The sequence below is a fragment of the Columba livia genome, chromosome 29, assembly GCF_036013475.1.
Source record: "Columba livia isolate bColLiv1 breed racing homer chromosome 29, bColLiv1.pat.W.v2, whole genome shotgun sequence".
NCBI classification, from domain to species: Eukaryota; Metazoa; Chordata; class Aves; order Columbiformes; family Columbidae; genus Columba; species Columba livia.
The window spans coordinates 1,866,867-1,889,529 of NC_088630.1; the positions used below are offsets into that span (position 1 = coordinate 1,866,867).

General features: G+C 49.4%; 1 protein-coding gene and 1 long non-coding RNA gene across 6 annotated transcripts in view; one reads left to right on the top strand and one right to left on the bottom strand.

The window, feature by feature from the left end:
* LOC135576689 (uncharacterized) overlaps nucleotides 1-22,663 on the top strand; it is a 191,757-nt gene that overhangs the window by 108,367 nt on the left and 60,727 nt on the right. The window lies entirely within an intron of this gene.
* Nucleotides 9,022-17,714, bottom strand: RACGAP1 (Rac GTPase activating protein 1). 5 transcript variants are annotated; one of them, XM_065043609.1, is made up of 17 exons: nucleotides 17,488-17,714; nucleotides 16,095-16,183; nucleotides 15,663-15,865; nucleotides 15,175-15,311; nucleotides 14,900-14,969; nucleotides 14,628-14,681; nucleotides 13,840-13,917; nucleotides 13,585-13,702; nucleotides 13,280-13,410; nucleotides 12,898-13,062; nucleotides 12,148-12,243; nucleotides 11,708-11,906; nucleotides 11,274-11,379; nucleotides 10,934-11,066; nucleotides 10,643-10,778; nucleotides 10,280-10,388; nucleotides 9,022-9,972 (listed from the first exon to the last, which is right to left on the bottom strand). In XM_065043609.1, the coding sequence occupies exons 1-17, from the start codon at nucleotides 17,607-17,609 to the stop codon at nucleotides 9,897-9,899; spliced, it is 2,022 nt and encodes a 673-aa protein (XP_064899681.1). In that variant the 5' UTR covers nucleotides 17,610-17,714; the 3' UTR covers nucleotides 9,022-9,896. The 5 variants fall into 5 exon arrangements, with proteins under 5 accessions (XP_064899681.1, XP_064899682.1, XP_064899684.1 ...); XM_065043610.1 differs by having other exon boundaries at nucleotides 10,643-10,774; nucleotides 10,930-11,066; nucleotides 17,488-17,713; XM_065043612.1 differs by having other exon boundaries at nucleotides 16,095-16,179; nucleotides 17,488-17,586.

Consider the following 22,663-nt stretch of genomic DNA (forward strand, 5'->3'; position numbering starts at 1 on the left):
GGAGATGGGTTTGCACAAGGTTCCATCCCTGTTGAGGAGAGCAGGCGCCAGGCTCAGGCTGAGCTATTTCTTCATGAATTAACACTTTTAGGAGCATCCTTCTGCCCGTAGCTGCTTTGCACTACAATTTTGTTATCTTTAACTAGTTAAAATTGCTGACAGCTTCTTTTAAAAAATACAGGAACTTTAAGTCTTATGGCAATCAAAATTATACTCTTTTCCAAAATATCTATAGAAGCCTCCAGCGATAGAGGTGAGAAAGAAATATCCTCCCGCCCAATCAAGGACCAGATGCATCATTCCTGATACATCTTTTACCTGCTCTTCGAAAACTTGCTTTACTTTTATCCTTCTGCTTTGCAAGGAAACCACTGAAAATCCTCCTCTGCGAAGGGCTCATCTCAATCTTGGATCCACGCTGGGGTGGTTTTATCTGAACTGTGTTTCTTTACCTCGTGTACCATGTGGAGCAGCGTCAAAAGCCATAAAACTGTATTTACTGCCTCTTCTTGGAGTGCAGCGCTCAGAACATCATTGTAAAAGTAAATGATCTTCGCTTGCGATGGTCGGGTCTTGCCAAATGAGTGTTGCTTGTTCCTCATTTTCTTTGGTGTCCTTCTCTAGGTGCTGACAAATGACGCGATTAACTGCTGCTTCCGCTGCATTCTCGGATCCCAACACAACATAATTCTCTCCTCATCTTCACTCTCCTTTCCAAGAGAAACCTTTGGCGTTTTTCTGACCATTTTCCATGGCTTCCTTCTCAGCTTTCTCCTTTCTGTCGAGTGAATTTAATCTTGCCCAGATAACCTGAAAGTATATAGAGAATATAAGTGCTTTCTAGTCTGTTCTTTCCTTACTGCATTAAGATTTCTTCCCTCTTTACCACACATCAGTTATGAGGCTTATCTGATCAATAACCCTTTGAAGTTAATCTGACATATTTTGACCTTCTTTGCATTACCCATTATCAGCTTCTTCTCTTGAGAAAGACTTGGATCTGCTCTTTCCTTGGTCTCCCCTCTCCACATACACAAATTTCTCCATTACTTATTGCTGAAATAATCTCCTACCCAAGGAAGAATCAGCTACAGTTCATCTCAGCTACACCCAGAATAACAGGTTGTCCTGAACTGGCTGGTCACAGAGCTTTGATGGTCCTTTTATTTTGCTTCTATAAGCTCAGCCACATTTCAGAACATTTACATTCTTTAAACCCACATTAAACACCTAAAGATTCCACTGGGGAGGATCTTCTCGCTCAAACTCACCCACAGCTGCTGTTATCTAGTCCAAGTGTTCCTCGTTCTAGTTGTTTCTACATTGTGCAGGGAAAAGGTTCATCCTTCAATATCTGTATTAATTAACACATTGTTTAGATCATCCGCTATTATTCTTTCTTTCTACTTGTTATGTTGGGTTGTCATCAATCCAGCTTTTCTTCTTTTCCTATCTCTTTGGCTCAGAACTTCGCCTATTACTGCTGCAATATTGTCGAAATCTCAATATCACAATTTCTCATCACTTTTATGCCACAATAGTCAGACCACGTACGTTTGGGCTGCTGGAATCAGAGGATGTGATTTTCCCTCATGTCCCGTGTTGCAGCAGTTAACCCTGCAAATACTCTTGCACCATTTCCTCCGCTCCGGAACTGGGATGCAGCAAACCCGGACCACAGTCCTGCCGGCCTCCTCCTCCAGCTCCGGAGCAACGCAGGAGCTGCTGGGATGAAGGATCATGGAATCACAGATGGTTTGGGTTGAAGGGACCTTCAAATGTCACCTTACCCACCCCTGCCATGAGCAGGGACATCTTCAGCAGCTCAGGTTGCTCAGAGCCCCGTCCAGCCTGGCCTGGGATGTCTCCAGGGATGGTTCATCTACCACCTCTCTGGCCAACCCGGGCCAGGCTCTCACCACCCTCAGGGACAATTTCATCCTTAATACCTAGTCTAAACCTCACCTCCTTGAGTTTAAAACCATCACTCCTTGTCCTATCCCAACAGGCCCTGCTCAAAAGTCTGTCCCCATCTTTCTTCAGGCCCCTTTTAAGCACTGAAAGGCCGCACTAAGGTCTCCCCGGAGCTTCTCTTCCCCAGCTGAACACCCCAACTCTCTCAGCCGTTCCTCCCAGCAGAGCTGCTCCAGCCTCGCATCATTTCTGCGGCTCCTCTGGCCCCTCTCCAGCAGGTCCAGGTCTGTCCTGTGCTCAGGACCCCAGAGCTGGACGCAGTGCCCGGGGGGTCTCACAGAGCGGAGCAGAGGGGACAATCCCCTCCCTCCACCTGCTGCCCACGGGGCTGGGGATGCAGCCCAAGATAAGATTGGCCTTTTGGGCTCATAGTTCTCTGGATCCAAATTATCCCGTGTGCCCAGCAGGGCCGGGTTTGCCGCTCTCCACGGCCAAGCCCCAGCGCAGACCCTCCTGCCTGGGAGTTTCCCAGCCTCGCCGAGTGGCAAAAGTGGGTTTATCAGCACATCAGAGCAGTTGGAAGACAGTTGAGTGTCTCCTGAGGTGCTGATAGAAGGGAAGGCTCTGCTCATGGAGATAAGAAGCCCCCAGTGAGGAGCCAGGGGAGTTCGTTGGTATCAGAGCGTCTTCCAGCGCTCTGCAGACACGGCCTTTGAACGTGCGAGGCGGTCACGTAGCCAGCAGGCACCAGGGGCCGTGTTTTTGAGGTCAGTTAACTGAACCCCTCGCTATCATCTCTTTTCTTTTCCCAAGAGTTATTTTGCTCTTGTTGATCAAGCCTTCGCAGTGACCTCATTGGCTCACCAATCTGTAAACAGTTGAATCCTCGTCTTTTTGGGGATAGATTATAGGCACTTCAGGAAGGTGTTTCAGCCTAAGATTTTGAACCGCTTAGAGACCGGTTAGAGACGCAGTTTTGTAACCATCTGCCGTCCAGTTTGGGTGAAATCAAGTGTGTATGGAGTGAATCCATCCCTGCACCATCCCACGGCAGCAAATCCAGTCTCTGATGGTTACTTGTCGTCTGATGCTCGTATGTTAGCGAAGCTGAATGTCTAAGCCACCTTTATCTGGAGGAACTCAATAGATCTAATTTCCAGTGTTGGGTAATTTGGGTGAGTGTAAAAATCAGGGAGGCTGTTCGTTGTTAGATATTCAAAGCACTTGAAAGCAAGCAGCTCAAATATTTTGGTGAGGTAGAGGTTGTTTTTGCACAGTGCTGCTCTTACAGTTTCAGTGTATGTTATATGGAAAAGAATAGTTCCTTTTTCACGTTAAACTTGCTGCCCGGTCATTTTCTTGGGCCCTTCCTCGCTCATTGTGAGGGATGAATGCCCAGCACAGGCAGCTCGTGCTCTCAAAGATCCCCGTCTGATTTCCCCCCCAAGGGAAACCACCCCATTTCCAACTATAGGTCTTTACATCCAACTATAGGGAGAGGAGAGGGAAATCGGAATATTGTCAAAAAATAATCCAGCTGGGAGGCAGAAATCTAAAATCGGTGCAAAAGCGCAGCTGTTGGTTCCCAAGCTGGAGCGAGAACGGTGGAAACCCTCTGCCATCTGCTGACACAAAACTCCACAGCAGAGTCTATTATAAGGTGATCGCTTCCAGCCACAAACAGCAGGAGAAAATAAGCATCTTTAAAGCGTATGAGCCCTTGTCTGGGAGAAACACTATGTATTTTGGTCTAGTAAAAGCCACTACAAACCTTTGCACGTCCGACTTCTGAGAACGGGGACACCAGAGGCTTTTCTCAGCATAACTCTTGGCCAGGGGTTTGTACAACGTAAATCAAATAAATACTTCTGTGCCGGTATCGATATACTGGCAAAACTGCGCTTTTCGCAGCAGGAGGTGTGTGTACATGCAGAACTGCAAGTAGCAGAGTCAATATGACTTGAAAAGGTATAGGAGAAGCTTAAACCTTTTTGTTAGCTGCTCTTACTCGTGGCAGCCTCACCTGCACGTCCATGCCAAGGGTGAAGTTCGAGGCAACTCACAGGAGAAAGGTTTTAAATACTCAGGTGGGGCTCAAGCTTTGTCAGGAAATCCTGCTGCTGCACCTCGCTGTATTTTCAGTTCTGGCCTTTGCACCTCAGCTGAAGCTCCTTGAAATATCCCAGCCCTGTGGGCAACTTTTTCAGGTAAACAGCGTTTCCAGGCTCTTTCTTGCTTCATGTTGCAAACGCGTTTTGGGGTTCAGAGCCACTTCCTTGTGCCCAAGAAAGGCTCAGAGGCTGGATTTCTGTTCTTCCTTTTCCTGCATGATAAACGGCTCTAAACCTGCTGCACTGGCTGCATTTCCTAAGCAGTTCATTTGGTCTTATAATCACAGAATCACAGAATGGACTGGGTTGGAAGAGCCCTCAGAGATCATCCAGTCCAACCCTTGGTCCAACTCCAGTCCATTGACTAGATCATGGCACTAAGCGCCATGTCCAATCTCAGTTTAAAAACCTCCAGGACGGTGAGTCCAGCACCTCCCTGGGCAGCCATTCCAATGCCTGAATGCTTATTTATTCCTCTGGACCCCGCCACCTATCTACCCATAGATTATCACCAATACTATATGACAAATGCAGATAAAACCCAGGGCTTGGACACAGCGTCTGACCCAGGAACAGCAGCAAACAGCGGTGGGTGAAGGAACAGACTTGATGGGAAGAAAAGCACATTTGTTTCCAAGGCACGAAGGGGCGAGAGGGCCGAGCTGGTTCAAGCCTCCCCAGCAGAGGAACTTCACGACAGACAAGTGTTTTTCCAAACTCGGGAAACGTCTGGGCCAATAAACCAGGATTTCCTTTCAATCAGCCCAGAGAATTCGATCAGTGTTATTTGATGTAACATCATTGTTTTGGAGCCCAGGACTGTTTTCAAGCTGTCTCCAAAGCTATTTGTATTTTTCTTCTCTGCATCTTATTGCAGCTCTTTGGCTTTTCCTTCCCCCCGTTTATCTTTCACAACACCAAGCCTTGCCTGTGCTTCCTGTTTGGCTGCGCGGTTCGGACTTTTCTCATTTGCTGTTATTTTTGACTTGCATCCAAAGCTTTGTATGATATTAATAGCTGTTTCACAGAACCGTAATCTTCCTCAAACCAGTACTAATATTAGCAGAAGAGCCAAGAACCACTGGCCTGAGGGACTTCAGTTCTGGATTTCTCCTCTGTTCTGCCAGTGCTGCCCACAACCCTGCGGAACCAGAACATCTGTCTGTCACCCACATCCCTGCTCAGCCCCTGTCCCGGGGAACCAGAACATCTGTCTGTCACCCACATCCCTGCTCAGCCTCTGTCCTGGGGAACCAGAACATCTGTCTGTCACCCACATCCCAGCTCAGCCCCTAGCCCAGGGAACCAGAACATCTGTCTGTCACCCACATCCCTGCTCAGCCCCTGGCCCAGGGAACCAGAACATCTGTCTGTCACCCACATCCCTGCTCAGCCTCTGTCCTGGGGAACCAGAACATCTGTCTGTCACCCACATCCCTGCTCAGCCCCTGGCCCAGGGAACCAGAACATCTGTCTGTCACCCACATCCCAGCTCAGCCTCTGTCCTGGGGAACCAGAACATCTGTCTGTCACCCACATCCCTGCTCAGCCCCTGGCCCAGGGAACCAGAACATCTGTCTGTCACCCACATCCCTGCTCAGCCTCTGTCCCGGGGAACCAGAACATCTGTCTGTCACCCACATCCCAGCTCAGCCCCTGGCCCAGGGAACCAGAACATCTGTCTGTCACCCACATCCCTGCTCAGCCCCTGGCCCAGGGAACCAGAACATCTGTCTGTCACCCACATCCCTGCTCAGCCCCTGGCCCAGGGAACCAGAACATCTGTCTGTCACCCACATCCCTGCTCAGCCCCTGGCCCAGGGAACCAGAACATCTGTCTGTCACCCACATCCCTGCTCAGCCCCTGGCCCGGGGAACCAGAACATCTGTCACTTGCACGGCCCCATCCCGACCGCAGAGGAGCAGCTTGTGCGAGCCAAAGTGCACGTAAAGACAATGCTTGCATGAGGATTTGAGGATTAGAACTTACTGGCAGTCTAATTAATGTCTCAGGGTGTTGAGTTCGCATGGCAAGGTGTTGGGGGGTAATAGGGGTGGTTTCCCCCATATCTGACAGCCAACACCAGCTGCTGCCAAGATGGACCCGGCCCAGGCCAAGCCCATCGGTGATGGTGGCAGCACCTCTGGAGTAACAGATTTTAAAAGGAGGGGAAAAAAAAAAGCTGTGCAACTGTAGCTGAAGGGAAGAGTGAGGATATGTGAGAGAAATAACTGCAGATACAAGGGCAGGGAAGGAGGGGCAGGAGGTGCTCCTGGTGCCAGAGCAGATTCCCCTGAAGCCTGTGGTGAAGACCCTGGTGCCCCTGCAGCCATGGAGGGGAACGGTGGAGCAGATCCCCACGTGCAGCCTGCGGAGGTCAATGGTGGAAGAGGTAGTAGAATCCTTTTGGTTGGAAAAGCCCCTCAAGATCATTGAACTGTTACCCCAGCACTGCCCCATGTCCTGAGAACCTCATGTCTATCTGTCCAGCCCTCCAGGGATGGTGACTCCAGCACTGCCCTGGGCAGCCTGTTCAATGCCCCACAGCCCTTTGGGGAAGAAATTGTTCCCCAGATCCAACCTCAACCTCCCCTGGCGCAACTTGAGGCCATTTCCTCTCATCTCTCAACTCGCTCCAGCACCTCAAGCTCTTTCTTGGCATGTGGGGCCCAAAACTGCCCCCAGGATTGGTGGTTTGGCCTCCCCAGGTCCCAGCACAGGGACGGTCACTGCCCTGGGCCTGCTGGCCACACCAGTGCTGGGACCAGCCAGGATGCTGGTGGCCTCTTGGCCACCTGGGCACACGCTGGCTCATGTTCAGCCGCTGTCACCAACACCCCCCAGGGCCTTTTCCAGCCGCTCTTCCCCAGCTGCAGCGTTCATGGGGTTGTTGTGACCCCAGTGCAGGACACACACTGGAGCAGTTCCTGGAGAAGTGCATCCTAGAGGAAGGACTCACTTTGGAGACGTTCATGGAGAAGTGGCTCCTGTGGGAGGGACCCCAGTCTGGAGCAGAGGAAGAGTGTGAAGAGTCCTCCTGGGAAGAGGAAGGAGCAGCAGATACGTGAGATGAACTGACCACAACCCCCATTCCCGTCCCCCTGCAGCGCTCGTGGGGAGGAGGTGGAGAACTTGGAAGTGAAGTTGAACAAGCAATCACTTACCAGCCATCTGGTTACAGCAGCACTAGAAACTAATATCCAGCTTACTCCACTTCTAGCAAAGGTCTTTATTAATAGGGAAAGAAAGATAAAGTAGACAGAAGTATGTTCCCTCCTTCCTTAGTATCCTGAGGGGGGAAATTATATTGCTGGGCTTTTTCTTCTTCACCGGGAGAAATATGATAAGATTGATGGTGTCTTCCTCTTCAGTTTAGTGTCTATTTTGGGTTATTTTTTAGTGTCTTTTCTCTCGCTTCCTATACTTGAATCTTTCTTCACAGAGTTGCAATTTCATGTTACATCCAGATCCACATCTATGTTTTACCTCTGTTTTTTCTGTCACCTGTGTCCTCCAGTGACCAGTCATCGATCCCCGATGAGGCGCAGCCACTGGCCCTCAGTTACACAAAACCATGCAAATTTAAATTTTAATGTTCTGGAAATCAATTAGGTCACAGCCACCTTGTTGCTAGGCAGTTGTGTTACAGGTAAACAAGCTAAACAAAGCACAGGGAAGTTCCAGGCAGGTCAGGACAGACCCAGATGAAATCCAGCTGATAGGCTCCATAGGACTCCAGCACTGAGATCTTTACAGATAGTAGCAACGCTGGATTTACATTCTCCCTCTGGCACCTCAGCCCCAGTACTTTTTAACATCCAGCAGGACTCCAGGGCTGAGTTCAGATCCTGCTGCTCAGAGCACTGTGTTTCCCTTCTCATTTATCCAGACCCCAGGCCCATTTTGTGAAGCAGCTCAAGACAGGGAGAGCAGGACACTTTTCCTCATTTCCACTTTTCCCAGTTTTGTTTCCCTCGAGACAAATTGATTACTCAGACAGAAGGAAGTAGCCTCTCTATTTAAGGCTCAGTCAATAAATGACAGACTCTGACCAGCCCAGTGGAAGAGACGCAGCTCAAGCCATCGCTCCACACCAGGCTCCCAGCTTAGAGTTGCTGTAGAGCAGAATTAAGTGCTGCACAAGAAATTAACTCCCTTCAATTATCAGAATTCTGTCCTTTGTAACCAATAAGAAGGTGGCTTCCTCCGTGAGATCACTGACTGCTGAGGGGTCTCGCTGAGGGCGAAGCAATTGGCCTGTCCAATTGCATTAAATGCAAATGTAGCAAGAGCTCGCTGCCGATTAAGGAGCGTATAGATGTGATTATATCCGCATTAAGCCTTTGAAGCGTGTGCGTGCTTGTCCCTGCCTGAACATACTGAACAGAGGGTTTGCTTCCCTGCACTGGTACCTGCTTAAGAGGAATCACTACAAACAACGTACTCAGCCCTATTTCTGGGGCCAAACCGAGGTTTTTAATATTCCTTGATCAATAACTACTTCAAAACTCTTTTCCAAGTGATTTCACCCGCGTGACAACTGGCATCTCTTTGCAGCCTAAAGCAACCAGAGCGTGGATCGCCAGAGAGAAACCCTTTCTTCAGTTTTCACCGTCCGTTCCCCCAGGCTCACGTTAGGTCTGGCTTTGTCTCTGGCGTGTCCCATCTACTTTTGGACTCGATGACCCTGAGGGGCTCTTCCAACCAAAGCAATACTATGATTCTACTTGGTGGAACTTCCCGGCGGGCATGGGTGGGCACACACACCCCCCCAGCATCGCAGCCGTGTTCCCAAGCACTGGCAGGGCCGCCGCTGTGCCCAGCAGGTGCTGGTGACTTGCCAGGGTGTCCCCAAACCCCACCTGGAGCCATGGGGACCAAGGCAGACGTCCCTCAGCAAACCCCCCCACCAACATCACAGCACCACAGCCTCCCACAACAGGCCCTGCTTAAAACTCTACAGCACGCACAGAAAACATTAGCCAGAGTACAGAATCACATAGAACGTAATGATTTACCGAACTGCACAGATTAGGACAGTATTCCAAAGCTCAATAAAAACAGCCACTTTATAAACTTCAGTACATATTCCACAAGTCTTTTCACGCAGCACTGGGCAAGGTTACACATCCCGATGTGGGAAAACAGGGACTCCCAAAAGCAAGGGTGCTATTAAACTACCCTCATTCCTCTCACCAGTGTGAGCAGCACTAGTAACTCATTTAGACAACCCAGGAATCCTCTGGGTTTACATCTACAGACACTCCTCTACAAAATTTTCCCCTTGTAAACAAGGATCTGGAACTGTTTCTTTAGAAAAAGCCACAGTCGCTCCGGCAGTTCGTTAAGCAGAGCATCGTTAGCCCATCAGAGAAATGCCACACTGCCATCCTCAGGACTACGGGCTGCACAACCACAGCCCCGATCAAGAATTACAGACCTGTGCGCTGTTGGAACGACCGGATGCCAACAAAGTTCAATCGGTTTTCAAGCTGCAGTGACAACCCAATGTGGAGTTTCAAAAAACAAGAACTAAAACTACATATGATCCCTGTACGACCGTTCTACTTCATATGGCTAGAGGACTGGATGCTATGGAAAAGTGTCAGAGTTCCTCTAGCAGATTTAATTAACGCTTAAAACACACCCTGCTAGTTACTTTCTTCACCAATACTAAATACAGCACAGCATTAGTTAATAAAAATACATTGCACAATAAAATCCCATTAAAAGTCTCAGTTAAGCTGAAAGATAAAAGGAAAAAAATCGTATTACATAAGCTGCCGAGGGCCGCGGTGAGGACTTGCGCTTATTGTACTCGTGCATATCGGTGTGCAAACGCTGGGATGGCACTAACGCCCAGGTCCGCGTCACTTCAGCAGAGGAGAGGAAAAGAAGTTGCCCTGATGCCCAAGCTGGGTTGTTGACTTGCTTTTGCTCCCAAATCTAGTTCAAGAGAAGTAGAAAAATATCAGGTTTGGGTTTGGGATACAGAGATGTAACATTTTTCCTTTCCCAGGGGTCATTCACTCAAGTTTTACCCACCTCCCAAAGCGTTCCTCTCCCTACCACAAGATGATGCGCATTAATAACTACACACTGTTACTACAGCACTGACTGAGGGAGAGCTGATGGATTAGTAAAACCAGGCCAGTCCCAGAACTGGGTCCAAATGTCTATTTTTAGTTCTCATTGAACACCCAAAGCACCCACAGCCATCCCAACATCTCTAATAGCACCCAGGGGCACTTACCTGGGGGTGGTTTTGCTGAAGGTAGCACGGACCCTCTGGGACAGGGAACTAGACGACGGCGTCTTGCAGAGCTGGTGCTCCGGAGTGGTGAGGGGTCCAAGCATGCTCACTGTCAAAAAGAAAGAGGCAGTGAAGCGAGCAACATGAGGACAGCTGAAGTTTTCATTGCCATGCAATGAGCATTAGATATTCCCTAGCATCTGTCAAATACACTAGACAAATCTGGTATTTCCTGGCACGCTTTTCTTCCCTCTTTCTCCATAAAACATGCAGGGATGGTCAACTCCAACAGTCTCACAAGCAGCTTTGACTGAGGGTCATTATTTTTCATACAGCAGTTGCACAGAAGCACCCAGGGGTTACCTTTAGCATCTGGTGTCTGCGGAGTAGAGTAGGCATTGACGTTCTCAATTATATGCGCTGGGTCAATGTTTTCTTGCTCCACCATCATCAGCTGGCTCCAGTAATCCATCGGTAGCAGCAGAAGTCGCTCCACTACCTACAGAGACACCGTGAGTAGCCAATGTCACAAGCCAGCACGCAGCTTTGACACACTGACACCAGACAGGCACCGCCTCAGCTCCCTCTGATCATTCATTTAAATTCCTTACAATGGGATATATTCACTTGAGTCAGTCCTTTCTGCTGACCTACCTTGGGCTGCCGCTTAGTGTCTTGCAGGAGTGTCATAGGGTCAGGATCAGGTACCGCATGGGCAACTATTGTGGGGCCAAACACCTTGGCCAAGTTGGTAATGTCCATTTTAGTCTCTGGGCTCTGAGCCACCCTATATTAAAAGAACATTAAGACAGAATGTAGCTGCTCCCCTTCACTTGTCATACAATTCCCCCATCCCACACTCATTTGAGTCTCTGAACAAGCAGGTTTTCTCTAGAATTAGGGCTTTGTGCTCACAACCAGTAACAAGAACCAGTTAGAGACAGCACCAGTGGCAACATCGCTCTTTCAGAACTACCGGTCCACTTGAACCTACCTCTGCAGGTGGATCATGAGGAAAGCCAGGGTGTCCCTGTTGGCCTGAGGAAGTTCCCCAACTGCTTGGTACATCGCAGCGATACTGTTGTCCTCATCTGAGATTTCTGGGGAAAAGAAACGTTTAGACCTCAGAAAACAGTCCCAGAGGCAAAGCTGCAGTGTTCCCCTCACAGCAATGGCTGCGCGACAAACAAGGAAGCCAGAAACTTCATATGCCCTTGTAATATTTTTTGTATCCTGCCAGGACACCAAACAATAGAATTTGTTTCTTTTCTCTTCCAAAACAGCACAGCAAAGAGGGGTTTCCTCAGCATATTGCACATCATCAACACAGCTGCAAGTGCAAGGGCTCCATGGAGCACACACGACAGCTAAACCTGCGACCATCAAGCCTAAGGAAAGGGTTGGAGGTGTCATTTCACAACTCCTTACCTGCAGCTTCCATAAAAGTCTTGTTTAACCGGAAAGTGAGAAGAGGTTCCTTCAGGTTGCGCAGGAAGTCCTTGAGAAGGCCGCAGATAGCGTGGATATCATCCACTTTGCTGAGCAAAGGAATCGTTTTTCCTCTAAGAAACTTCTCTTTCAGTTCCCTCACTGTCTTGTCGCAGCCCGATATCCGGTAAAGGCCCGTCTGGAACAGAAAACATTGCTTAGCGGCAGAACATCAACTGTGCACACAAAGCTGACATTCTTCTGCTCCCACTTTCTCTCCACACCTGAGCACTCTACACAGACACTGTTGCTCACTCACAGTCACCCACTGAGCAGCACTATCCGCACCATAAATAAGAGGTATTTAGGTTAACAATTTGTTTCCCTAACACCACAACCCATTTCATTAGCACTGCTTCACACCTTGTTTTCTTTTTTACCTCATGCAGCCCTCGCTGCTCGATCTCATTAACACAGTGCACTATGATGGAAGGGATCATTGGAGGAGTGGAAGGGACAAAGTCCATCAAGGTCCCCTGAGAGACAGAAGGGAAAATAAGAAAAAAAAGATGCTCAGTCTTCAAGACATGGAAAATACTCTCTCAGGAATTAAAAAACAAGCATTTCTTCTTCTTCCTCAGCCCAGAGATTCGTAGAATCAGTTTGGTGGGAATAGACCCTCAAAATCATGGAGTCCAAAAGTTAACCCACCCCTGGCACTGCCCCATGTCCCTGAGAACCTCATCTCCGTCTGTCCAACCCTCCAGGGCTGGTGACTCCAGCACTGCCCTGGGCAGCCTGTTCAATGCCCCACAGCCCTTTGGGGAAGAAATTGTTCCCAAGATCCAACCTCAACCTCCCCAGCACAACCTGAGGACGTTTCCTCTCGTCCTGTCACTTGTTCCTTGGGAGCAGATGCCAAAAACCTCTGTGCCACAAGAGCGACACTACGCCCATCAGCACAACGCTGCAGGATTCTTACTCAGAGCTGCCACGTTCACAACTCACCACCCTCCTTACGTGGCATCCCCACCAACCCACTTTTCAAATGATACATTAGCAAGTTTGTTGGTGTTTTATTAGACCCCTCTGAACAACAGGAGCTCTCCTGTAGAAAGGAGACTTGTTGGAGCCTAAACACACTTCAGCTCTAACCAAACATGAGCCCCCAGCTCACCCTCCAGCCTCACCTCGCCGATTCTGACAGGAGTCCCTGTCAGGGTGGGGATGCAGGGGAGAGGACAGCGGTCCCGACACTCTGGGTGAGTGACCACACGGCAATCTCTGCACTTCAGGGAGATTTTCCCAAATTTTACTCTCTTTCCACATGGAACACATGATTCCGGCTTGATAACCTAATGATTCAAAGCATATAGATAAGAAGAGATTAGTGCAATGTAGCAACTCAGCAGGACTCAGATTGGCCAGCCACATGGGATAATATATTCCACAATCTATGCAGGTAACAGTTAATATAGATTTGAGACACAACGGCCAGTAGCTTCTTTATAACCCACACCTTTAAAAACGGAAGGAGGTGTTTTCTCAAGTTCCTCCTGCCTGCAAACCTACCGTCTTGGAAACAAAGTCGTGCAGCCTCACTCCCCCGTTGTTCTGCGGGGTGCTAGAGCCATCAGTCTCCGCTTTGGACTCCAGCGCCTTGCTGCCCAAGCTCGACTCGCTGCTCCAAGGCTGCAAAGGACCTTAAAGAGAGAAGGGGAGGAGCGCTGACCAAACGGAATCACCCCTTGCGTAACCTTTGCCTCAAAGCAAGCGCATTGTAAAGCGCAGGCAGAGGTCCTGGAGGAAGGTCAGTGTAAAAATTTGGGATAGAGTAGTTGCTTCAGGACTAGAACAAACGGAGATGCAACACCCACCGCTCTTCCTCCGGCTGTTCAGACCGTAAGGCACAGTCTGGATAGTAGAAATGGCTTCAATTGGGCCACCGTCACTGGGGACCATGACAGTTGTCTTTGCTACTATGGATTCATTTCCCTGTAAGGAGAAACACACAGTTGGTGACAGCAATACTGACATGATGTGGGATTTTTCTAGTTTGTTGGCCCCAGAAACAGGTGTGCGGTATGACCAACCGCTTTAAACCCACACCAACCCAGCTGGAACCACCGTACCTGGTCCACTGTGGAGCTGATTGATCTGGATTTCTTCTGAGGACCCGGTGGGCCTTCAATGAACTGCCTGGAAGACCGCTGAAAAGAGACGGTATGTTTGTCTATGTGGCAGGTATGCCGTTAATTTGGTGTAGTCCTAGTTCAGTATAAGGACTGAACAATTGTCTGCACACATCACAGATGCGTTAAGTTCTTCCCTGGTATCTGTTCTTCATGGCAACCTTGAAGTTGTCATGAAGTATCAGGAGGCTTCAACATGCTTTTTTCAAATAATTTCCCTAGCCAGCTTCATAATCCAGTTCAGAGAAAAGAAAGAAAGGAGAAGGGGAAAAAGAAGGAAAAAGAGGCAACTACACAAGTCCCAGACTTTGCTAGTGATGATTTCAGGCTGTCCTTTCCCACCTGTGCCTGCTGCACACTGTTAGATGACAACAAGCACAAGCTCCTTTACAGAACAGAAAACAATATTCACTTCCGACATGATTTTCCCTAATCCAGTAGCTGTTAGTAACCTTCAAAGGTGCTTTCTTGCAAACTCTAGGCCACAACAGAACAAGATGCACAGAACTCCACAGTCGTTGTCAGTAGGAAAACAACATCATCAGAATTAACTTTCAACCTAAATCCACACAGCAGGTCTGAGTTACAGCGGAAGCACATCCAGCTGAAGTTTGATTGCGATTCGCAGCTCAGACCGCATTCCAGGTGGCTGCGAGATGACAGATGGTGACATTGTGTCAGCTAAGGCTAACAATGGAATCTATTTGAGAGGGAAGAACCAAACATACCCGCTTCTCTCTCCTTTTCAGCCTGACAGTTTTCACCACCGAGGAATCCCAGTCCTGTGGGAAATACACAGCGCTGGTTAGTTCTGTGTATATACCACACAGCCCCGGCCAGGACTTACATTACGTTTTAGCCCATAGTGCACCAGAGAAATGCAAAGCAGCTCTACCAGTTGAATACCACAGCGATCTAAACACAAGGGGTCTCCAGAGATTAACCCACACCCCTAAGGCTTGACAGGGGAGGAAAACTTTAGAACTTGGAGTTACATTACCAGTGACTCATCGGTCTTGTCAAAGCTGATGTCTGACAGAATTGAGCCAGATTCATCTATTGTAGACAGCCTAAAAATCAAAAAATAAAGGAAACTTGTATTAGTTTGGCTTTTAGTCAGCCACGGTTCCAGAACAATCTTACTGACTCAGAAGAGTTGCGTTTCAAACTGGAATAAAAGGTAAAACTCTGTTGATGTGGGTGCAGCGTGTATCACAGAGGCACGTGGCTGGATTGATATTTGACACTTGTGTTGCTCTGACATACGTCACTTACCTTTTGTTGCCTGTACCGCCAAGGGAAGCCTGCGGCCTGTTCAGAAAGGCGAGGGCAGACTTCTGTTCCTCGCTTAGCTGAATGCTCCCAGACGCATCACACATGAGCAGCTCTCGAATGAGTTGTATTTGCCGCTCCTGTAAAGGGAGATTAACAGCAGAAGCCGTCACAGGACAAACCGTGTTTAACTACAGTATGAACCAAGCTAAAGTGTGCGAGATACCACACAGACAGGCTCTCAGAACTCATGTCAATAGGCTGCTAACGGCTGCAAAGCTCGTGTTGGGACAAACAGCAGCCAGTCGCCTTTTTCCAGACCAAAGCAGGACATAACAACAAATTGGCTGCGTCCCTCATTGTAAAGTCTTTTTCCTCCCCAGTAAAAAAGTTACAGTAAGTGCCAGTCCTTATTTTCCACAGATCACTGCAATTTAATCACCTTGTCTCCACACTCTAAAGAGCTCACTGGTAAGAAAGGAATTACTCACCAGCTTTTCACAGTCCATTTCAGCTTTTTGCCTTCGTTTGATCTCCACATCCACTTGATTACGAGCATGTTTCAGTTTCACATCCAAAGCGCTACGTTCAGCTTCAGTTTTCATGAGAAGATCTTTGTACCTGACAAGCTCGTGCTCCGTTTTCTGCCATTTTTTCCGGTACTCTTCAAAGTTCTTGGCTAACTGGATAAACTCTGGACAGAAAACGCAAACATCTTTAGCTGCCCAGGCACACAGATGAGCTGCAGCAGCCTTCCTTTCACTGTCAGTAGATATCTATTAATATGACAATGGAAAACCCCTCAAATCAGGCTACCTGTAGCAGTCTTATCACCCACAAATCATCAATAACAGCTAATAACGTTTGTGTGTTTATAACTTCAAAGCAAACACAGCACAACCCACTTGAGAAAGAGAACTTACGGCATAGGTTCCCTTCGCTTAAAACTTCAGCCTGGCGCATAAGTTGATCATACAGGCTCCTCGAGTTCAGCATCGAGGTCTCCATCTTCCTGCCAAGAAACCAGAGCTAAATAAACAGCCCAACCCTTTCTTCCCACCTCCCGACAGAAAACCGCATTACCAGCCCAAAGAAAAGAGAATTAGCTTCAGAATTAATGAGGGGTTTTTTTTGAGTTTTAGAAGCTGAACAAACCAAGATGCATTAACAGTTATGGTTTATGGAGATATATGGATTTAAATTCTTTCCTAGGGAATGAAGATCTTCACCCCTCCAGTTTACAGCCAGCAGAGCCACAGAGAGCAGCATCGTTTCAAATAACCTCCAGTTGAATACAGAGGCTCAGAACTCAAGGCAAGATGAGGGACCCCAAATCATTGTCCTTCTGGAAGGTGCAAAACACAGCTCGTGCCCTGTCTACTAATAACTTGGCACTATATAGGCCACTAAAAATCTGCAAGTTCTCAGAGCTTCGTGAGATAAAAATAGGAGCAACGTTCTGAGGAACTTTAATATAGTTTTAAATTTAGCTGCATTTCAAGTTACAGCTCCCACCGCAAATAGCTGTTAAAATTCCAACACTCAGCACATTTTCCTCAAACAGCAGCGACAATGGCGTAAACAGAAGCAACGAAGAGGAAAGTCTCCAGCTCAGCAACACAGAAATGAGTTGTTAATACCAGAGATTGCTGGGGAACGCGGGGCAGCCTGGACTGAGAACTCTGCACCGGCAACAGGTGCTGATGAAGGTGGGAGAGGTGCCAGGAGGACAACACAGAGTCCCAGAATGTCTGGGATGGGAAGGGACCTCGAAAGCTCACCCAGTCCAACCCCCTGTTGGAGCAGGAACACCTGGATGAGGTTATACAGGAAGGCACCCGCTTAACACTGAGGCAGTGCCATGGAAAGCTTCAAAGCACTCACAGTTACAGGCGCAGAGACGTCTTGGGGATTTCTACAATACGTGGACTACAAGGTGTAGAAGAGCTCTCTACTAAAAGCCCTTTTTCTGCTGTTTGTAGTCTATTAATTTATGGCAAAAGGCACCTCAACAGCTTCGTGGCTTAATTACCAGCCCCACGACCCTTCACCCCGCGCCCAACCCGGCGGTAGAAGCCGGGGAGGGAGAAAGAACGAGGCCGGGGCACCCAGAGCTCCGGGGCTGCCGGGGACAGCGAGGGAAAGGCCTCTGAGGAAACGGGCGCCGGGCCCGCCCAGGGCGCCGGCTGGGCAGCGCCCCGCGGCCGGGTAGAGACCCCCGGGGCCCGGGATGGTACACTAGGAGTCGGGGAAAGGCTCAGGACCGGGGAGCGACCGGGACCCGCCGCTTTCCCTCAGCGCCCCCCGCACACTCACCTGGGCCGCCGGCCCGGCGCGAGCTCCGGCTGCAACCGCCCAGCCCAACCGCCCCGCACTTCGGTTTGAATCCCTGCCGCCCAGCCAATCCCAGCGTGCTCTCCACCCTCCCGGTCTCTCATTGGCTTTGTTCACCGGGCGGCTGAAGCCAAACTGGCGCCATGTCTGCTGAGGGTGTGGTCTCTCAACTCCACTCCCCGGCGCGGGGGCGGGCGGTGGCCCGAAAGGCCGCGTGCTGACGCCGGCCAGGCGCCATCTTTACTGTTGGTTGCCGGCTCCAACGAGCGTTGCTTAGCAACAGAGCGGGCGGGGACGCCGGCAAGGCCCAGGCCCCCCGAAACCATGGGCCCAAGCGCGGCCATCGGCACCAGAGCGGCTGTTTTGGGAAGGAAACACTGTTTACAGTCCAAAACGCGGTTGTGATTTTAAGCAAAGCCATTGGCACACGGTATGGTGGGCCTGAGCCCACCGGCGCTGGTTTTGCAGAGCTCTGTAAGGCCTGCACAAAGTGCTGGATGCAACCCATAGCTGATTTATTAATAGAGCATTGATACTTCACCGGGAGGCAGTTTATTAAGTGTTTTGTTTCAGAAATATGATGCCTCGACTGATTTTTGTCTCTGAAACGTTGATCCATCCTGCATGCCAAAAGGCAGAGCCCTATTTCGAGCCGCGTACGAATCTTCCATTTGCAGACGTTTAATATGCAAACCGATAAAACACAAACCAAAACCCAACAATTACAAGAAGCAAAGCCACATAATCATAAAATAACAATGTGTTTTAATCTTTTAAATCTGAAACAAAACAGCGGGTAATTGAAGAATGGCTATTAGCAATTAGAAAGCGGAACTAAATGCTTAAAATTGGTAAGTGGAGAAGAGGGTTCGTAAAGCAGATTGCTAACATCCAGCTGCTTTTCAGAACTCCTTTATTTAGGTTATATAGTCTGCTTTAACTTAATTAATAATAATTAATTCATAATAGATTGTAAAAAGCCTCAAGGTCCTCTGAAAAGTAAACATTAATGAGGTTTCCTTGAGGACGATAGTCAAAATTATCTACATTTTATAGGGGAAGTGAGGCCCAGAAGAGACACGGCTCATCCTCCAAGGGAATGGCGAAGCAGAAGAAAAGCACTGACCTTGATATTTGACCTTGGAGCACAGAAAATCACCCAAAAAGCCCAATTTTCCCCAGTTTGGGAAGCGAGTTGAAGGCTGATAGTTACACCTGGCTCTGCCAAGAGCCTCTTGTACCTTCACATCACTTCTCGCGCACCCATTTTTGAGGAGGTTCAGCTATTTCGGTGCCAGCCCCGGGGCCTCCCGCAGCTCCTGTCTGTAATTAAATCTTCACAGCTAAGATGTCTCTATTGGCAGATCATATTTATAGGCAGGCGAGTTGTTTTAGTGTCATTCTTGAGAGTTAAGGAGGCTTTTGCTCATAAGCAAATTCTCCGCTCTTTTAAATTGTCACCCGCAATCTCGCGCTGATAAAAAGGCGCATTATTTTAGATGATTGCCCCCATGGTGCTTGTAGTGAGTTACTGCGTTAGGTACCGGTTTTCGGTGTTGCGCAAATTAGGTTTCTTCCATATGTGCTCAGGCGCTGTAGGTCCAAATCCTTTGAAACGTGATGGGAGAAGCTCGAAGGGCGGTAGGAAAGGGGGTACCCAAAATAAACCCCATGATGTGCCGTGGACACAGCAAATGGACCGAACCCCTTGGGACACGCCGCTTGCTCCCTCCCAACCCTGGTCTCTAAATGCTTCATAGAGTTCCTCTTTCCTCCTTCCTGACTGGTGCGTGGTGACGGCAGAGAGGTCAGAAGCACCTTTCATCTATAGCTTTATTTCAAAGGAGAAGAAAAGGCATAAAGATTGAGGGCCTTTTCAGGAGCCGCTTTATTGCAAAGTAATTATATTCTCTTTTGTTTGTGTCGGGGCGGGGAGGCAGAAGCCTTGAAATGTCTCATCTGGGAAACCGTTAATAGAATTTATGCTAATTTGATGATTCCGGCGATTACTGGCGGAAGCACTTCACATTTTCAGGCAGCAGAAATTCTCCTCCAGTTCCTCTCGCTCCGTTGGGTCTTTAGCCCATTCGCCTCCTCCATCCACCGTCTCCTCCTTTCCCGGCCGGTGCTCGTGGACCCCATGATGCGGCCGGAATTTTGGCTTAAAGGCGATGCCGATGGGCTTGCTGGCGACCCCGTGCTTCGATGTTTTGGGGCAAGATGCAATGAAATCTGCCCCAGCGCCTCGCTCTGCGATAACAAACCTTTTCCCTCCCAGCCTCATCTTCTGGTGGAGCTTTGCAAACACAAATGTCTCTGCCCAGCTCCTGCCTAATTAACTCCAGAATTGCAAACCCATTTGTGCAGCTTTGTGCTCAGGGGAAGCCTTTATTAAAGTTCCTTTTAATCCAAAACCAGTTAGAGCGCGATGGTCTCCATGAACACTCATTCAAGCAAAAAAAGGGGGAAAAGAAAGCAGAACTAGAAGCTTTAAGATGACAACCTTTTTCCAGGGGCTGCGGGGAAAGGGAAAACCATTATCTTAGGTGCATTTCTCTTGATGCGTTAATACAGCATAGCTTTAAAAAGGAACGATTCAACAGCATGAGGAAAATACCCGTGAGGCTGAGCAGGGGGGCAGGATGGGTCCAGCCAGAGGCAGCTGGACATTTTGGGGGATAAATGTGCCGCAGGCCGGCAGGTGGCATCAGGCTCATGTCGCTGGGTGGGAGCTGTGGGGCCTCGGCCATTGCTCAGCGTTGCTATTATTTCCCATTGCATCGCCAAGGAGGGTACAAAAGGAGCCGGGCTTGTGCCGTCGCTCCAAACCAGGTTTATCTGTGACCTGCGGGATCCTGCGATGATTCCTCCGGCAGTGCCGGGCATCCCCTTGGATGGGATCAGCCAAACCGGTCTGCGGCAACACGCGGTCTGTCCTCATAGCGAAATGGTGCATTAATGTCAGCAGAGAAGCCACGGCCTCACCCTGAACTCCTTAAAAAACAATGGGAGTCTCTATTGCCTTCATCTGGCTTTTAATGAATGACCTCTTGTCGCCAGGAGCTGCGTGCGGTGACAAAGGACCTTTGTGGGCTGATATTTATGATTTCATTTGAGTCGGGGAGTAAGCTAAGAGAGAGGGCAGGAAAATAAGAGCTGAGCTGATGTTTCCTGCTCTAAACTCAAGGGATCTTTATCTACTTTTTGTATTAATACAGTTGTCATCTCTTAAATATTTGACCGACTCACAGCCACAAACGCTCCAGCGCTGGAAGGATGCGCAGGTCACGCTCGGTGCCAAAGGAATGACTCCGGCTCTCCCAAGCCCCACACATTCCTTTGGGCCCTAATACCAGGGGAGGGGGAAGGTTCTGCATTTCCCTAGTGCCCCCCTATAATAGCGGACACAACGAGCACGCCGAGCCCTGCTGTGACAGCCCGTGACCTGCTCGCGGGGGGCCGGCGCGCAGCCCCGGGCCGAGCGCAGCCGCCGCATCCGAGCATCCCTCCCCGCGCCAGCAACTTGCCAACGCTGATAAATGTTTCGCCTTTTTCCTTCGGCAGGCCTCAGCGGTGGATTAAGCAGCTGGGAGTCTGGAGTGAGAGCGCATCCCCTTCTCCTTTGCCATGCAAACAGAGAAAATTAATCTTCCAGCTTCCTCTGATATTTGGGCTGAATTACAAGCTGGGAGCGGAGATAACGGGCGGGCGAAAGGAAGGTGCAGGTAGAGCGGAGAGCCGGGTGCTTGGCACAGGCCATTGTCCGTGCAGATAACGGCTCTGCTCCCCGTGTCATGCATAATTCACCAGCGCTGCCTCTCACCTCCATCCCGGTCATCCCTCTCTTTGCTTTCACTGCTCTTCTCCTACAGAAACTGGAAGGTTTCCTGCCCAACAAGCCCACACGTGTTGGGTGCGGAAGCACGTTCTGCGTGGGAAGGGAACACGCGTGTGCGTCCAGAGACACGGCAGCAACGCACAAACCTCAGCTGCGGTGCCATGTCTGCAGGTTTGCCCTGGGACGAGAGAAAGGGACGTTATCCCGTTATCCCTCTGCCCGGCAGCTGTTGGAACCGGGGTACGACGCTGTCACAGCGGCGCTGGGACCGGCCACCAGTGTCCTGCACACAGCTGGGCAACGGCGATTCAATTAAACCAAACCAGCACATCACCCTTCGCAAGGGCCTCGTGCGCGATTTCGTATGCCCATCACATCCCAGCTCCGCTAAGCACGCTACCTCCCTCAATCCCGCTGATGTTATAGCTGGACAGAGGTTACATCCTTCGGGATACCAACCCCAGCATTAACAGACACCAACTGCATTTTATTTGGTCGATCATCCGGCGGCTGCTCTGCACCGTTCCTGACAGAACTGTGCCATGTGAAGCGGAAAAGCCATGGAGGTTTTCCAGAGCCGCCGAGAGTTTCTTTCCCAGAACAAAGCAGAAATAACCCCGGTCACCCCCAGCAAAACAGTGAACATAGACACCTGCTTAATTATTTTTCGCTTTGTAAAAGGAAGCAGTGCCTTGAGTTTAATAACCACTGCTTGGGAGTAATTGGGGCGATTATTGTATGGCCCAGGGGGAAAATTGCAGCTTGTTATCTCCAGGGAGTAGCATTAGAATCCAGCAGATAATAAGAACGTTATTTGTTGCACTTTAGATGACATTTCTTATGGATTTAGAAGCGATAGTGGTCAAACCATGTCGTCAGAGCCACCCCCAAACTGGGGAATCCGGAGACCTATAAGATAAACAGCATCTGAAGCTGCTCGGGACGGCTGCTCTTCCAGCAGGACAGCATGAACACCAGCCCTACGTGCCGCATTTGAGCTCAAACGCTCCCAGATCTGAGCATCACTCATCTCTTTTTTAATTTGATCTTCTCATAAGAGAGATGACACTCAGGATGCTGCACGAGAGGTCGCAAAGGGGGGATATCAGCTCTAGCAGGTGCCACCAACCAGATCTATACACAGCGATAAGGTTTCCTGAGACCTTCCCTCCTCTCTTTCCCCTCCCCACCCCAATCGATAGCCTCTGCTTGTCCTCTCGCCTGCAGCAGCCCTGAAATTTGAGGCTCGGTCGGGAGCAACACTCACACGCTGCTGCAGCATTGGGATGTTCGTCTGCGTGGTCTCACCGAGACCACCAG

Excerpts from the sequence above, each read along its gene's own strand:
- RACGAP1 (XM_065043609.1), bottom strand. The coding sequence starts at position 17,609 with ATGAGAGACCGGGAGGGTGGAGAGCACGCTGGGATTGGCTGGGCGGCA. Across the intron at positions 14,682-14,899 it reads ACAAGACCGATGAGTCACTG|GACTGGGATTCCTCGGTGGT; the intron begins GTAATGTAACTC and ends TATTTCCCACAG. Across the intron at positions 13,063-13,279 it reads ACGACTTTGTTTCCAAGACG|GTTATCAAGCCGGAATCATG; the intron begins GTAGGTTTGCAG and ends TTGAATCATTAG.